We start from the raw sequence: 13738 nt of genomic DNA, 5'->3' as shown, positions 1-13738 counted from the left end.
CAGGTGTAAATAGTTTTGGTACATAATTTTGTCCAATAGCTACTCGAAGTCCTGGCGGATTTCCTCTTAATGTCTTCTACCTCTTTCTAAAAGCGCTCTTTTAAAATTCCGCTTCTGTTATGACACACTACAGTATTCATAGTTTACCTATCTGCAGTGGCAAGTCATGAAGTTCTGTATCCGTGCTGTATTCTCTGCCACAAAATTGTCGGAAAAGTCAAAACTTTGAGATTTCCGAAGGTGTCCCGACCTAAATACGATCATTTTGCCAAGGAGAGATGTAATTATGGTAATTATATTCCACGCTTTTATGGCGAGAACAATGCGTTTTTAAATAGGACACGATTGTTTATGCCGAATATTTTTGTGATTACTCTGAGTTCCAGAAATATTCAAATTTAAATGAAAACAAGCTCAAAGACTTTCTACAATCTATATGAACGTATATCGCTAAGTGTTGTTTAAATTGGTTAAAATATCAAAGAAACAGGAATTTTTTACAAATCACGCGCACGCGCCCATATTTTTATCCAGTCATAAATGTCTCGTAAAGTTGTCGATGTCAGTCGTTGTACTTCGTGCATACGCTTTAAATAAATGCATAATGATGAGCCTAAGGTGTCCCCCGCGACCTTAACTCTGGTTTCTTCGGACAGCGTGCTATGTCAAAAACGTGCACGAGTTTCTCATCACGGATTCCAAACACCGAAAAACGCATCAAAGAACAATCCCATTTGCCAAGAGTTTCTATTAATTGGAAGATTTTAGAGCACAGAATTAAGCCCGAGTTTTTCACAAGTCAGTTTTCTCTAATGAAACAAAAGGAAATTATGCAGGGTTTACTTTTTGCTCGGCTCTCTTTCCGAGAAAATGCGCGGCAAACATGATTCATTAGCGTTCGTGAAGAAGGAGCGGCAAGGATTTAGGAAACGGTCTACGAGGAAGAGAATTTAGTCATGAAAGCTATCCCACCGACAACGAAGTACAAGGATAAACACATAGGCGTTAACGAACGAATGACAATTAAATTGCTTTATAAGTAATTAAAGTTTCTGTTCTAGATCCAGGAAGCCTGTGTTTAATACAAGATGTGATCCACTTATTAGAATATCTGATTACAAGTACAGTAAAAATCGCTGGTTTGCTCTATTAAAATCTGTCTTATTCATACCATGCCGGTGTGCGTACCTATTTAGAACGCATTGAAACAAATACTCACAGACTTTCTTCCGGTGACATTTTTTGGCCTGACCAGACCCTTAGAAGTGACAAATACAAATTTCCCTTCTCGGGTAGGGATGGAACATGAATGGAACTTGCCGGCACCATCTTTGCGTGCAATTGAAGACTTCCAGCTGCTTCTTAAGGAAGATAATTTTGAAGGAAAGTACAGGTGACTTAAACGCCCATGCATTCAGTACTGCACAGAAAAAAGAGCCCAGCCCCACCACGTTCAACATTTTGTTTCATTGTTGTCCGATCAACAATCCTAACGTTAAATTTACCCCCGAAGCTTCAACACAGTGTCTGAAATTATTCTTCGCGCGCGCAGTGGGGTTGCCTACACGTATACAGTCTGTCAGACACGGGCGCGACTTTTTACACCTTATGCACCTACCAATGTTAAGCCCGAGCGGGGAAGGGTCGGGGAACGGGCATGGGGTGGGGATTTTTACATTTTCTTGAAATAAAAAAAGCAAATTCCCCATCCCCGGGACAAAATAGTTGGTCAAAATCCCCACCCAGGGGAAAGGAAGGTGGTCAGATGTCCTTCAAACTTTGTTGCCGGGGATCACATACTATCAAAATCCCCCCCCCCCTCCCCCTCAGGCTTAACATTGATAGGTGCATTAGTACATGTGATCAGTTAAGTTTCTCGTTGTAAAAAAAACATCAAGTGCCTCGTGGCATGAAAAAAAACACATGCTTTATTATTAATATAAACTGATTAACATGATAACATTTTAATCTCTAGAAATAGTCCGGCGGCTAAGCTCCTGAATTGTGCGATTTTTGATACAAGCACCAAACTTTGCGGGATTACAAGCATTCGTATACTAATCAATTCTTGATATAGTGCCAACGCCAATTTCCTATTTTCAGCTAGTAAACAGCATTGAAATTTTCAGCCGAGAGGCCCCTCCCCCACGAAGTACTTCTTCTTGTAATTTTATAAACCTTTTATTGCAGATTTTTATTCATAAATACAAGTGTAAATGCTTTAAATTAGCCTTACAATTGTCATTTTTTTACCATCTGTTTGATACCAATAATTTACTAGGAAATTATTGCATGGGAAAAGATTTTTTGTTCCCTGCCCTCTGCTCCCTGGCCTCTTTCGTTTTGCGCTAGCGTCCATGTCTCTCGCGATCGGTGAACCGTTCGCTAACAGAAGAAAAATAGGAAAATATAGGGCTGTGAACAGTCTAAATTACAGCATTTCATTCTAAGTTTGGTACGTGCGACTTGATATCACTTCCTGACATAATAGTATTTGTCTATAAACCAGGACAAACAAATATTTCACGAAATTTCATTGATTTTGATAAATCACGGTTTCTTCGGGCTTGGCACTATATCTGAAAAAAACTTCTGTTGGTGACCACTTTCATTGTTCCAAGTTTCATGCTTGTATCAAAAAGTGCACAATTCAACTAAAATTTCGAGCTGTGATCAGAGAACTTTGTTGTTGGAACAATTTGGTTGTGGTTAGAAATACTCAGTAGATGCCAACATTGCTCATACCAGTAAACAACTGAGTACCAAATCAGGGTGACATATTTGACATTGGCTATTAATCTTCACTGTGCTTTTATCACTTCACACTGTGCTCAGAAATACATGTAGATATCATACAAAAACAAACATTTTTTTTCAGCAAGCAACTGAGCTTATGTGATACAATGAGAATTGCATCATTAACAACAACGAGATAGAGCGGTTTTCACTTGAGTGTCGAAAGTAAATTGCGTTTGCTTTGGTTTTGCATTACTACGCTTAGTGATTGGCTTAAAAATCTCACACCACTTTCTCAGCCAATCAGGAGTAAAACCAAAACCAATCGTGCCTCGCTCGTGCACGTTTTTCCGCGCTTTGCACCAGCGACATGTATTTGCTTCAAGTTTTGTTTGGTTCACTGGATTGTCTGTGTCCTTTGTGATTGGCCAGAGTAATTACTTTGGTTTTGGTTTTCCGACACTCAATTGAAAACTGCTCTAATACAGTTAACTGGAAACCAAGTCAATAATGACAATTTGCACCTTTTTCCAAAATGATTTTAAAGGAAATGCAGAAACAAACACAGGCAGCCCAAGCTCATGATGAGAGGAGCCTTCAGAAACTTACAAATACATGCAACATGACTCTCACCATGCAGCATATGGAGGTGGTTTGTATTTATAGACGTTTGTTTGTATTGTATGTCTCGTCAGTCCTGGCCGTTGTCATCTTGTTGGCCTTCAGAGTTTTCATCACTTAGAACTTCTTAGCTCAAAATATTGTAATATTCAACAATGAATCCGAAACGTTTTTTCACAGGCAACCCTTTATAAGTAAGAGGTGCTGCAAGGAGCACGTTTCATGGAGCTTGGGCTACCTGTGGTACAAGTTCCTATCATTACAACAAATAAAAAATGTCACTCAAAACTTTCCCTTACAAACCTATGTTACTTAAGTTGTTTTGCAACTAGTTTGGAATTTTAGTCTAATCATGTCAAAACAGAAAACAGTATCTCAGGGAACTGTCCACGTTTAGTGTCGGTTCCATTAGTAAAAATGCTGGTGCTATTTTTTAATCTAAAGGTCACGCCCGAACAAAAAACAGTGGTGATGCCATCCCTTCCAACCCAAGAATGTGGACCAGTTATGATAGCTTCGACTTGATATCTAGTAGCCTTGTTTAACTTGACAGCAGAATCGAACAAAACTTCAAATCCATGAAAGCTACTGGTTTTGTACTGAAACAGCTTGGAAGGAAATGTTCCTGTTTTGGACACTACAGCTGAGTTTCTACCATTTTTCTTTATGGTCAAGGTTACAGAGTGATCGTTGTTTTCACTTCCAAATAAGCACAGTCCACGTAACATAATATCTTTGTCCACAGTGAAATCGATACGATCTTCAATGTCCCCTGGATAATGCCATCCTCGGTCTTCGGATACTTCTTCCACAGATCGAAATCTAGCACAGCGGTGAATGTTCTCCTTGCGAAAACCCGATCGTACGGACTCTACAAATTCCATTGGAGCATCCAATGCTGAATTGTAAAATTTGAAAAAGGAAACGACTTCCTCTGGTGTCAAAATTTTACTATCAAGGACAACATTTGCAAATTCAGTTTCTTTCATTATTGGAAAGCGTATTCCTTTTACAATGGATTCTCCAAGAATTCTTCTTTTAACTTCCCCATCTGCTGTTAAACCTTGTCTTTCACATTCCTTGGTTGCCCATAGATTGACCGCTTTGAACAAATTGACCTCATTTGTACACAGAGAGTCCCTTTCAACAACTGCTTCAAGTAACGACCTCTCGATTGTCGCAAATGCATCAGATTTCACAGCTTCTCCTGTCTGTACATCGATTACTTCCCAGCATCGATCTACCAGGGTTTTCTCTTCATATTTCTGAGCAGAGGGAAGGATGCTGAAAACGTTCGACGGATTTAAGTTATCTTTCAGATATTCCGTGCATTTATCAGCTAGTGAAGGCACCATGTATTTCTTCGCCAAATACAACACTCCCATCACATTGCAGCCGCTCAAGCTTACTTCATTGCTGTACATGTAACGAAACAACTCCAACAGACTCTCGTACTCACCGTCAGGCAGTTCAATAGAGTCTCCAGTCTCCGCCAGCTCACTGTAAAACATGGCTTCAAACACAGGACTGCTAATCGACAGCACGAACTTGTGAGCTGGAATCACGTGTTTCGAGCGTTTGCTATCATTTTCGCCATTGGCGCTCCGGACGACAAACTTTACATCGCTGAAGAGTTCGTTGTTGAACATAAACTTGCTTCTTTCTCTGATGGTCGGTCTTGTTGTTTGCCAGTTTTGTTCGACGGCAGACATGACTCTTGGTGTAGGAATAAGCGATTTCTCAGCCTCTAGTCTGGTTATCGAAGTACGTAGCCTCAACAGCAGCAGAAAAGTTGTGACGCCTACTGATTGGTCACGTGAGATAGAGCGCGGGAACTTGAGCATTCAGTTTTAGCGTAGCCTACGTGTAGCCGTACCCACCCCCCCGAGGAAAAGCGGGAGGGGAAGGAACGTAACGTTCATTCCCCTCCCGCTTTTCCTCGGGGGGGTGGGTACGGCTACACGTAGGCTAGTTTTAGCGCCTTTTTTAGCGCCTTTTTTAGCGCCCCGAACCTTGACCTTTGAGCACTCAAGTGTGTGATCGAGCGATCACGGAAAATCACAGTGAACAGAGGAGCCAAATTCGACCTTTGTAAATATTAAAATGTTCGATCTATTTCGTGGCGCTTGTCATACTTCAAACAATCTTTCTTTTCGTGTACACAACGCGGCGGTTGCATGCAAGCTCTCGCAAGCCCCCCCGGGGGGGGGGGGGAGGTACTCCCAAATGTGGCCTATATAGTAGGTGCCGCCCGATAGGGTATGGTTTTTGAGGTTCTCGGTCCTTAAATAGGGTGCCTAAATTATATAAGCTAAAATAAAGGCCCAGCTAAACCAAAAAAGGTATTTTAAAACTGAATTTTCTGTTCAGTTATTAGTAAAGCGATTTTATAGAGATTTGTGTCTTACCGTGCGCGGTTAGCCGTTATTTGGGTTGTCATGGAACGCTTCTTCTCCCCTTGAATAGGGTGTCATTTTTCGGTTTTGGGCCTTTAAAAGGGTATCAATTTTCGCTTTCTTTTTCCTTAAATAGGGTCAGGGTTTAAGAACCTTGGCGGCACACCCCTATCCGAAATTTATGGGAGTACCCCCCCCCCCCCGGGTCGCAAGCCCTCAGTCGGGACCCTCAGTTAGCAATGGTATCCTGTCCGTGGGAGCCACAAGATGCCGGATCGTCAAAGAATGGAAACCCGCTGGTATTACGCAACAGACCAGTCATGACTAGTGAAAGAGTTTTTCGCTGCGCGTAAACAAGAAGATCGGATAACTTCACTTATATGACAGGCACCACGAAATAGAGCTACATTCACTCAAGCTATAAAGATCGAACATCATTTTAATATTTTTAACCCTTAACATGCTAAGCCCGGATTTTTCCGGGATTTTAGAGGAATAGCCATTCTGCCACTTATGACGTCACCAATTTACACGTCAGCAGATTTTTGTGATTTGCATCTGATAGAGCTTGGATAGATCTTTCCATAGGACTGTCCATCTTCAATATTGACTGCATTCCGACAGAGCTAATCGAAAAAAACGTGATCAGTTTTTGGTGTAAAATTGGTGCTAAAACAGGCCAAAATACCCGTACTTGATCATGATCTCCTTTCCAGGGTTTTCCATTGATTCAGGTCAAAACTTTTCAGGCCAGTAGAAGGGGTGCACAGAGTAAAAGATAGAGAGAATAAGAAAGCAGAGAAAAACGAAAAGGAAAGGAGCAAGGAAAAAAATCGGAACGGTTCAGCAAAAAAAAAGTCCAAATTTTGCTTTATGCGCATGCGCCAAAGTAAAATATATATATCTTATTAACCACGCGCGAGGGCCGTACTGGGCGAATATTGGCCCGAGGTCTTGACAGTACGGATCGAGCGCAGCGAGGTCCGTACAAAAAAGACCGAGGGCCAATATTCGCCCAGTACGGTCCCGAGCAAGCTTGGTTAATAAGAGATTTATTACACGACTGGAAACTTTGTGTAGTGAGAATTGCTACCCGGTAGATGTCGTGAAAAACAATGTGCGGCAAAACTTTTACGCGCGCTAAAGGAGTTACATTTTTTTCTGAGTTTAAAGTCATTTCATTTTCAATGCAATAAAAACTCGGAAAAAATCTTGCAAAAAAAAATCTTGCAAAGAAATCTTGCAAAAATCTTGCGCTTAATCGCGCGGAAATTAGCGCGGGATCATCCGGGACAAAACCGGTCCGATTTTTGGAAAATATCGGCCCTCGCGGGACCCGAAATAAAGTAATCTGATTGGCTGATTTAGTTATTGGCCCTCGGACCGCCTTAGTCGTGTAATAATATACATTTTTACATGGTAGTTACATCAAAATCTTCCTGCATTGTCAGAAAGTGCATTTTTAGCAAATTTAGAGAAAATTTGGACCGTAGAGCCAAGAAAATCGATTAACGGTTAAAAAAAACGCGTTTTGGGGAATAATTTCAGCATATTATGGGTTAAAGGGCGAATTTGGCTGCTCCCTGTGGGAAAATGTCAAAAACAGACAACGGAGATGCATTATTGATTGAAAAACATGAAGAAATATTGAATGAACTACGAGCAGCAATGATAATGCACAAATTATGCAACTAATCCTCCCGCGTCGCTGAACCAGCTACAGACGAACCCCGTAGGGGTACTCCCTATACGGGAAGGCTTCACTCGAAAGGGGTACCTTTTCATGCTTCAGGTATATTAAAAGGTATGGATGGCCCCTGAAATCATTTTTCGAGCCGACGCACCTCAGTATGGCTAAATCAATGAAATTTATTAAACGCTGACATAAAAATGGCATCAAGACTTCCTGCTTTAGGTATTTGTCATGTCTTTTCGTTATATAAAAGAGGTACCTTTTTCAGTAATAGGGGGGAATAGAAATATTCCTAGCCGCTTAAAGCTACAGAATCCGCGATAAGCTCCGGCAAGTATGGGTCACTTGGCTCGAGGCTTCCTTTTTATTAGGTATTCATAAATTAATGCAGTATGATTAGTCTCCCTCGTAGCCGTTGACGACACTTAAAACGGCTGCGAAGGAGACTACAGTATGATTTGTTTTTGTGTAATTTTGTACGCTGAAGCGATTTGTTTAGTTAAAACGGCAACACGACAGCGTGTGACTTGGTTCAAATCGGAGCAATCAGAGTTGAGGATAAAAAAAACAAATACTTGACCTTGCATAGCGGCCGTTTTCAAACTTCAAAATGGCTTTTTTATTTTAGGGCTTATTTAGAATTAAAGATTCATATTAAGAAATTAATGGAGCTAGAGAAGAAAATCTGTGACACCGTTTTTTAGACCAATATATGTAGATCAAATTCCACATAAAAGTTTAGGCTCTCGCGTAAATGTGTTCTCAAATAAACCCAATGTTGTACAACATCATAATTGCAAACAAAATACTGACGTTGCTTATTATGGTCTATATGATCAAAACAAAATACAAAACTACAATCGCTATTCAATAAGCTTTCATTGATGGTTTGCGCACAATTTTACTTGGAACGAAAACGGCAATTTTCCTTCCGTGATACCTTTTTCAAAGAACTTGTTGATTCGAAACATACATACTACGCAATAATAAATCTAAAATACTACTATAATTTGGATATTCATATATCTGAAACTACAGAAAACTGGTACGAATTATTTACTTGTTGTGAAACATTCTCGTAAACACACTACTAAAATCTAGAATACGAGACAAAGCAATACAATACTATAATGATCGATACGGTTAATAGTCATAGATAATGCAAATGACGCCGTTAACTCGCACCAAACAATAGTCCTGGGAACTAGAACCTAATAACTCAATACTCACAGAGAGTAAAATATACGACCACAGGAGGAAAGTTTTGTTTGCAGACGCAAATACACTGGTAAGGTAAGTTAGCCTACCGTCTTAGCTTACACAAAATAATGAAAGGCTCTGAAAGTTTGGAACAGAAGATTGTTAAGGGCGAAATCAACGAACCCGGTTACTGAATAACTTTTGGAACTTGAAAGTGATACTGACTTTCACTTGAACGTGTGCAGGAAAGAGACGATTCGGAAGATAGTCAGTGACATACCGTCGTCGAGCATATGATGAGGACTGGTAAAAAAAAACCATAGTTATCATTTTCGTAATTTTTCTCTCAAAGCTAAAACGGTCACAAAGAACGATTTGCATATGCAGGACACACTGATTTCAGTCATCTCTAGCAAATTGCTTTGCGATATCTGCACGCGGATTTTTCTTTATTGTTACAATTCGTTCGGTGTCAATCTTATCTAAATGCTTTGCAGACAGATAGCATAATTTCCCGTGAGACTTGTGACGAAAATCCTAAACAGCCTGTGAGACCAACAGATTTATGGCAATACCGAAACGAAGAAGAAATTTGCATTGAGTGCATTGATGATCATTATCCGTGAAGGTGTAGTTAATCAAGCGTAATTGTAAACACTCTTTTTTATGTACCTGTATATATACAAGAACGACTACTTTTCCGGCTGAACGTTGAACGTTTTCGAAGATTTGAGCCTAAAATGATCTTAAAATGTTCTTATTTTTAAAATCTAAAAACGAAGTGGTATTTTAGTAAATTCACTCCAAACCGTTGTGTACTTGTTCACGTCACTGATGAGTGATGACTATGTTGGTTTCAGGTTGGATTTGAATAAGGACTGATACAATCATTACATATATTTGCCATTCACAACAAACAGGAAAAATAAACTTCGTTCTTACTAAAATTTCAGCCTTGGGCGCATTCTTAGGTTGTTCTTAAATTTTGGCCTTTCTCAGCCTCGACGTTCAGCTCACATGATTAATTAAGATTCTTATAAAACCTAAAGGGTGTGACTTAACGTTTAGTTGTTGTCGTGAAAATGAAGCAATTGCCCCAAAATATTGCTATTATTAACACAATAAGAACCGCAAAACGTTATATTGCATAAACGCCGTAGCACTCAGGCAGTTTAAATTTTTTTAATTTAAGTGCACAACCGATCCGGACTGATGAATCTGCTGACCAAACTGAAATAGTGCTCAATGATTTTCTTTTTTCGCTATTGTTAATTATCACACAAACGAAAAAAATGTATTCTTAAAGCTATCTGCAGAGTCACCTAAAACGTAACATGCGTGCAATTTTTGTCGCGATTTTAACTACGATATTTGTCGCGCTAGAATTGTAACTCAAAATCACGCGTGTAAACCCTTAACGAGTCTCGTTTTGAGCCGGTCGAATATTATTCCGATATTGCTGGAGATCGTGAACCTACGACGAAAACAACACCATCCTTGTTTAAAAGACGTGCATGTGTACATGCTGTGATACAAAACCTTTGCTCACTTTATCAGATTTAATAGAAATTCTAGCGAAAGCGCAACCGTGACAAAAATAAGGGATCGAATAGACCCATGCAAAAGCAAAAAACCATTCTTGAACAAAAAATTGTTGTTGTCGCTGTGGTTGTTGTTGATGATGTTGTTGTTGTTGCTGTTGGTTGATCAGTGTTGTTGTTGTTTGGTTGTTGTTGTTGTCTTTTCTGATATTTTGGTTAATTGTTAAAACCAATCATGACCTTTTTGTAGTACTTAAGCAAGAGTGTTTTTTAACTGAACTAGTATATGTTTTTAATTAATCAAACTCTTTTGTTTCAAACAGTGAGGATGACAAGAAGTTTCAAAGGCCCTCCAGTTTTCGTGGCCATTATTTTCCTTTTCATTATTTTGCTGATTTACATGAGTCAGACAAATGAGAGGCTTATGGTCGGGATGCCACAGATAGAGACAAGAAACAACTTTGTGTCACCGTCATCAGAACAGAAAACTAACCACAACAAAACCAGATTGAACGTGATAGTGTTAACGCATATGAGTTCTGGATCGACAGTTGTGGGAAATATATTCAATCTTCACCCAGATGTATTCTATATTTATGAACCACTACATAGGCTAAGAAGAGGATTTAATAAAAATGAGTGGCGTGCCTTACCAAAGTCGAAGAACGATGTATTAAGGCATGATTTTTCGACTCTGCTTCCCGACTCATTCACGTGTGGCTTTCACGAGGATAGGACAGTACAACTTGTTTTTCCAAAATGGGTCAGACCTTACAACGTATGGTTTGATAGATCAACTCCGCTGACCAAAGACTGGTTGAGACGAGCCTGCAACGCGCGCAAAATGACAGTAACGAAGATCATGCAAACACGACTTCCCAGAGAAGTTGGAATTCGTGAACTTGAGCGCGTGTGTCGCTCAGATCCTGGTACGTTTGACTGTTTGATTGTTCATTTGGTTAGGGACCCGCGTGCTGTTCTTTCGTCTTTACTTCGGCGACGCTTCTTCATGGGAAATGAAGGAAATCTGTTTCGTGAGAAACCCATGTCTCCAGAAGCAATATCACTTCTCAAGCAAAATGCACAAACAGTATGCTCACTCGTCTCGGAAAATTTACACCATGTGAATAAAGAATGGACAAACTGGTTTAAAGACCGCTACATTCTTGTTCGTTACGAAGATGCCGTGAGCAATATGTTAAAAGTAGCGGACAGTATGTACAAATTTGTTGGTCTTCCCATGGTAGACTCAATTACCAACTGGATTAATGGAATTCCGATTCCTGTTCGGGAAAAGGCTCGTGGAAGGGCGATGATTATATCAAACAACGATACTGATACAATCGATCACTGGAGATTACGCGTAAACTCCTCGCTGGTTTCTTTGTTCGAAGAGGCCTGCGGGCCATTGATGAAAGCGATGGGGTACATTTTCGTAAATGGCTCTGAACAACTTCAACACAACATTAGCAAGCCACTGCGAACTGAAAATATACCGTTTCTTAGGGACCTTCACAGTGAGAATTCTTGAAATGAAGAATTAATATGAAAAAGAGCGTTTATTTTATGAAAATTCTTTAATTAAGCCAATGATAATGTATTGTAATGTAGAATGGACCCCCCCCCCCACACCAAACCCCCCAAGCTGTTGCAGCCACGATAAAATAAATAAGATATCTAGGCTGTCACTTGAATTCCGGAGTACACCCCCCTGGTATAATACGCCGAGTCTGAAATAAAATGATGTTTTTATTGTAAATGTTTTATACTCGGCTAGAGTGACCAAGAAGGAGCTTTCTTCCCCGCTCGGGATCGCCCGCTGTGTCCCGCAAGGAAACGGTGTTCTTTATTGCAAATAATAAATCCTTTATTGATCAAGTTTTTCTCCGTAATCATGATCTTGGAATGCGTCTCGGTCTAAAAACATGCAGTAAAAGAAAATCAAATAGCCAATATCCAGCCCTCTTAACCTCACGCTTGGTCAATAACCTATATTTATTGTTTACGTTGAGACAGAATATCAAAAACGATTTCTAATAACCCCAAACCACGACTCTCTTTTCAGGTTACTGCCAGCGTTTTTGTTTTCATTTCTTTTATCGTGAAGAATATGTAAGTCCATCTTATTTCCGCCTCCCCATCTGTGTTTTTGTTGTGACCCGCGTGCCATACCGACAGCAATCACAAGTCAACTATAACACTAACTATTCCTTTATTAAAATAAGCGGTTGCTTTCGAAAACAACCTCACTGGTCTAAGCATTCCTATAATCCGGACAAACTGTTAAGACACCTAGTTAATTTCCACTTATTTTGGCACCACAGCTCATTTTTCAACCCCCAACCCCTCTCCTCCATTTCATTGTTGTCGTATTATATGAAAACAACCCCGGGTAAATTGCAAACCCCACAGAAAAAACATTGGGTAATGGGAAAGGGAGAGGGGAGAGGGGAAAAACATATGTTTAACCCACTTGCAAGTAAAGAAATTCGTGAAAATTAAAGGTGTGTGAAATGAGTTTGTCTCAACTGCAGCTTTCAAGAGGGTCCTGAAGGGGTAAAATGGGAACTGGGATTTGCCCATTTTGACTGGGATTTGCGTATATTTTCACTGGGAAAATGGGATTTGGGTCACTGGGACTGGGATTTAGAAAAAAAATGGGAATGGGAAGCGTGTCAGTACATGACTAAACCAGCATATTTTGCGCTCTATAATGTTATGTTCTTAAAGTCCGGCACTGAATAGTTAAAACGCTGAAAACAAAACGACCGCACTGCACGAGTGTCCATCAAGTTTCGATCAATTTTTGTGTAAGTGAAGAAGTTACTCAGCGGAACAGCTATGACTGTGGATCGGCACAAATGGAATACTTACAGTAGTGACAGCAAGTTGTGTCAGTCAGGGTAGTGGTAGGTATGGGATAAAAACTTGATAGCTTTAGTTAAAGCTACAAAAAATTTCTATTATTCTCTACAAGACAAATGATAATAACTAGCAGAACATGACTTTGGGTAGTCCAGTCCGTAAACTATCCCTTCTGCGACCCAGGTGCGAAAAGAAAGTCCAGGATAACTTGCATGTGCATGCTTTTAAAAACAAACCAATGAAAAAGGACAGAGACGTGTGGCGTTTCTTACATGTAACGTGTGCGTTAGGGTAAAAATAGTTTGCTAAAATGAAAAATTCAACTATGCGACTAAAGCGCGCGATCTGCAAGAAAAAATATTGTAACCTTTGTCTTAAGCCGTAATTAAAAGAATAGGTACTAAATCCACAAATACTAAATTTTTGAATTTATCATCTGTGCGCGTGCGTGTCCAAAGCTGCTGTGGAATATGGTTTATATAACCAGATTGATTGCAAGGCTGGTACAACAGCAGGAAGGCAAGATTTATTGGCCAATATTTCAACTAGCAGAGCTAGTCTTCTTCAGGGCCAGTACTATAATCTAAGAAAAATAACGGCTCTAAAATTTGAATTCCAGTGCAAGTAGCTCTGGACTCGCTCTTCCTGCGCCTGGGTTCAATCCCTATATAGGGCACCGAAGGGAA

The 13738-nt window shown here is 39.9% G+C and overlaps 2 protein-coding genes across 3 annotated transcripts; one reads left to right on the top strand and one right to left on the bottom strand.

Annotated features, from left to right (window-relative positions):
* Positions 1–3361: 3361 nt before the first annotated feature.
* On the bottom strand, positions 3362–5207 carry LOC144645526 (BTB/POZ domain-containing protein 6-B-like). The gene has a single exon (XM_078505106.1). It carries the CDS (start codon positions 5199–5201, stop codon positions 3708–3710), a length of 1494 nt encoding a protein of 497 aa, XP_078361232.1. The 5' UTR covers positions 5202–5207; the 3' UTR covers positions 3362–3707.
* Positions 5208–8561: 3354 nt separating this feature from the next.
* Positions 8562–11799, top strand: LOC144645525 (carbohydrate sulfotransferase 1-like). Of its 2 annotated transcripts, none has more exons than XM_078505105.1 (2): positions 8562–8734; positions 10511–11799. In XM_078505105.1, the coding sequence occupies exon 2, from the start codon at positions 10516–10518 to the stop codon at positions 11716–11718; it is 1203 nt and encodes a 400-aa protein (XP_078361231.1). In that variant the 5' UTR covers positions 8562–8734; positions 10511–10515; the 3' UTR covers positions 11719–11799. The 2 variants fall into 2 exon arrangements, with proteins under 2 accessions (XP_078361231.1, XP_078361230.1); XM_078505104.1 differs by having other exon boundaries at positions 8562–8739.
* Positions 11800–13738: the final 1939 nt, after the last annotated feature.

This window comes from Oculina patagonica, chromosome 3, assembly GCF_052425735.1.
Source record: "Oculina patagonica isolate OP01 chromosome 3, crgOcupat, whole genome shotgun sequence".
Classification (NCBI taxonomy): Eukaryota; Metazoa; Cnidaria; class Anthozoa; order Scleractinia; family Oculinidae; genus Oculina; species Oculina patagonica.
This window is presented reverse-complemented; position numbering and strand designations above follow the sequence as displayed.